General features: G+C 44.6%; 1 protein-coding gene across 1 annotated transcript; it reads right to left on the reverse strand.

Annotated features, from left to right (window-relative positions):
- Nucleotides 1-1140: 1140 nt before the first annotated feature.
- On the reverse strand, nucleotides 1141-2531 carry LOC106811054. The gene is made up of 3 exons (XM_014814576.1): nucleotides 2382-2531; nucleotides 1796-2095; nucleotides 1141-1329 (listed from the first exon to the last, which is right to left on the reverse strand). The coding sequence occupies exons 1-3, from the start codon at nucleotides 2427-2429 to the stop codon at nucleotides 1141-1143; spliced, it is 537 nt and encodes a 178-aa protein (XP_014670062.1). The 5' UTR covers nucleotides 2430-2531.
- Between the last annotated feature and the right edge of the window lie 1213 nt (nucleotides 2532-3744).

Genomic DNA, 3744 nt, shown 5'->3' on the forward strand with positions numbered 1-3744 from the left:
AGTTTTTGCCTGGTTGTAATTGCTTTTACTACGGAATGCGTGCACACGTGGCCTTCTTATCGTGCACATTGACTGTCACCACGTTTTTTCTAGTATAAGCAATTAACTATTGAAACCATAGCAAAACATAGTGTTCGCAGATTTATTCTTAAAAATCAGAGGTCAAAAGGTCCAACTTAAAACTGTTAAATTCTAATTGACAGGTGTCTACTACACCGTTGTGATGAAAAATGATAGTTGATATAGCCTTCTGCTTTCTTACATTGCAGTTCGAACGTCGACGAATTCCGAGGTTTTTGCCGCCCGCCGACCGAACAGAGAGGGGACGTCGTGCCACGGATTCATTCATAAATGGTAACTGGCATGCACGAATCACTTTTTTTACCGTGATGTCACAACATGTTGAGGTTAGCATATATGCAAGCGAAAGATTTTTAGCAAAAAAAAATCATCTGCTTTAAGGTATGAAGATGGCAAATCCACCAATGAGCGCGGGGACAGGTTCAGAATGAGTTCGTATTTGAGTGTCTGCGTGCGCTAGCATTTTGTATTTCTCATTAGAAAGGGTTATAACTGTTTGCAATTGTTAATTTCAGAAACTAGACAATGTACGTTTTCTGAATCCGACAGTGTAAACGGCTCGTCCGAGGTGCGTTGCTGGCGCGGCCCAGGAATTTTCAAAGAAAGCCTACTTTTTGTGCAGATTCACATTGTAAATTGGCCATTTCTAGTGTGTGCTGGCAAAAGTTTGTTTACAAGAAAAATTATGGAAGAATTTCTTTGTTAATAACATATATAGTGTTATTTGCGACTTGGATTCAGAAGATGGTATTATTATTTGTGAAAAAAACTTCTGCTGATTTATGGGAATTTTTTCGTAAGTATGGCCGCCTATGGGAAAGGATTTCCCAGTGTGATACCTACAGCTCCCAGGCGACGAGACAATCGTCTAGCAGCACGCAGCAAATGGCGAGCGAGCCGTGCAGCAGATCCCACGCAGCCTGCAGGTCGGCCATGTTGCGCAGGATCTCAGCGTGGCCTTGGTGCCCTTGTGTACGTTGTGGCCGTGTTGTGTGTTGTGTGTTGTTGTGTGAGTAGTACGAGGTGACCTTTGTGGTGACCCATGGTGCCGTCTACATTCTAGATGCGAAGACTCACGATGGCTTTCTTGACGTCGTTCCTAAGTTTGTCGCAGCTGAGCGCGAAGTGTTCGAGGTTGGAGCGCATTGTCTGCGCACCATCCGTGCTGGTGTGTGGCGTCACAGTGTCGCACATCTTGGCTGCCTGCTTCACCCTACTGTGGCCCTCAGACATCGTCTTCTGAAGCTCCTGTGGTGGTGCAAGCACAACAATAGAATCAGAATATACAGCAATCGGCACCGGCCGGGAATCTATTACCGCATATAAAATTAATAGGTTGCTAGCACATATGCTAGTGCTGGTTTTTGTTCGAATCAATTTGGTATTGTTTGGATGTGAAGTAATGTAAAGTAATAATTAACAGATACGATTTTTATGCTGTATTAGCTCACATGTTTTTGACAGTTCCTCACCATCTAGTTGTGATATATTTGTTGTACCTTGACTTACGCCTAACAGTACTGTAATACAATCTGCAGTGGCAGAAAGGAAGATACCTTAGGAACATTAATAAGTACTAGTTATATGTGAGCAGCATCCAATGGACTTGGCAAATTAATCTGGCTACTAGCAGCTAGAAATTTTTCTTAAACGTGCCATAACAATCAGCACTATCATCGTGGTAGCTTTGTATATATAATACGTTGTGGTCTACCTTCAGGGCACTCAGCTTTGGCTCAACAGATTTCTCCCAGGTGTCCAGTTCATCTTGCGCATTGTGCAGCCAACTCACGCAGTAAGTGTAGCTCTCCTCGTACACACACTGTTCCCTGTAGTGCCTCTCCACGAGGCACACCACGTCGGTTGTCATGGAGACGAGGGTGTCGTAGGATGCCCTGAGCTGGGCTACGGTAGTCGGCACTGCAGGGTCAGACACGGAGGTCTGCAGCTTGGCAGACATGTCTTCTACCGTTGTCAGCTCTTTGCCATGGTCAGCCACGTCCTGCTGAAGTACCTGTAAGATACAGCATGAAATTATTTTCACGCTTTATTTATGATATGCATAATTATTATTATTAATTAATTAATATTAAAATTATTTTTTATTTTTGTTCATGGAAAAGTCAGGATAGCACGTGTCCAATGTATAATTTAAGGCTATAAAAATCTATATTCACTAGTAGGTAATTGGAAACTCGCTTCAATAACACATTACTTGTTAGTGGTAATGATACCATGTTTACACAGATCTGTAGCAAAGTCATAAGACGTCGCACTTACTTATAGCACAATGGCCTTACCTTGAACTTCTCCAGGTAAGCTTCCTTGCTGCTGAGGTGGGACTGCATTTCAAGCGGGGCCTGTATGGTAACTGTTGTGTGCAGCAGCCATGCAGTAAGAGCATCGCACCTCAGCTGTATCTCATTCCACGTAGTCAGGCGGAGACTGCAGGTCTGACTCGGCTACAGCCAGCTGGAAGCATAATCGCTGCAGGCCCTGCTCGAAACGGTGATGTCAGCAGCGAGACTGTCGACGTCCCTTCTCCATCGTCCTGGTGCCAGCGTCTCACTCTCAGACTTGACAACATCTAGCTTGGCATTGCCATCTACGATCTTCTCTGTGAGTTCCTGTGGAAGTCATAATAATACAACACACTGAGATGTACGTATAGAACATATGAGAACTGACTTAACTTCACATTCATAATGGGTCCATACGAACATAACATCAATACGCGCTAACTCTGTTGCGTGTTCAGCGTAAACGTGAGGAATCAGTGCAGTTCCGAAAACTCGTACAAACCTGAACCGTGTCGAATTTCGTCTGCAGCTGATCTGTCGTGTCGCAGATGTCAACAGCTGCAGTCAGTGCGGCCTTGCCCTCATCCAGCCAGGTGGTCAGCTGCTTGCAACCCTGCTGGTACTGCTGGTGCTCAGAGTGCCGTTGCTGCGCTGCATGAACTAGCTCCGCTGCGGCTGCGCCACAACTGTGCGTACGCGCGACGACGGCAGTGAAGTCAGCTGTCTGCTCTGAGAGCAACTCAGCGGCCTGGGCTTGCAGGGAGTCTACAATCTGCTGGTAGCCAACAACGTCTCTGTGCAGGCTCTGTAAATTGCCAGATGTCAACGGTTAGAAGCTTACAGCAAGGTGCTATTTGCCAGTAAATATCTCCAAGCCAACGTGAAAGAAACTACTTTATTTTCTTTCACTTGTTGAAATGTGGTCAGCATGCTATCAGAGGAATTCACATATTTCTGCCCAAAATATTTGTTTTGGTGTGTTTTATTCATGCCATATTTTTTATGTTTATGGTAAGAACACGAACCAAAATAAATTTCATAATAATGTGATATCAATATACCTCTGCTTCATCGCAGTGCCATATGATCTCTCAAGGTCAACCTCATCTTGCGAAGTTGCATTGAGTCTTGTCTCCATGTTGCTAATCCAGTCGATGACCTTGTTTGTGTTGACACTGAATCCTGCCCACTGTAGCAGACCCTGCCTTAGAGCCACCTGTACAACAGTAAGTAAATGGTAATGCACGCCAGCGACGTAGATTAAGTTCCATTATGAAATCTCTGGCCTGTTTAGATCATCTGAAAGTTGGATTTCCCAGACATATAGTAGGGAGGAAGAGATGGTGAGAGGGAAGGAGCAAGC

This window comes from Priapulus caudatus, unplaced genomic scaffold (genome assembly GCF_000485595.1).
Source record: "Priapulus caudatus unplaced genomic scaffold, Priapulus_caudatus-5.0.1 Scaffold500, whole genome shotgun sequence".
NCBI lineage: Eukaryota > Metazoa > Priapulida > Priapulimorpha > Priapulimorphida > Priapulidae > Priapulus > Priapulus caudatus.

Excerpts from the sequence above, each read along its gene's own strand:
- LOC106811054 (XM_014814576.1), bottom strand. The coding sequence starts at position 2,429 with ATGCAGTCCCACCTCAGCAGCAAGGAAGCTTACCTGGAGAAGTTCAAG. Across the intron at positions 2,096-2,381 it reads CTTACCTGGAGAAGTTCAAG|GTACTTCAGCAGGACGTGGC; the intron begins GTAAGGCCATTG and ends TGTATCTTACAG. Across the intron at positions 1,330-1,795 it reads CAAAGCTGAGTGCCCTGAAG|GAGCTTCAGAAGACGATGTC; the intron begins GTAGACCACAAC and ends GCACCACCACAG.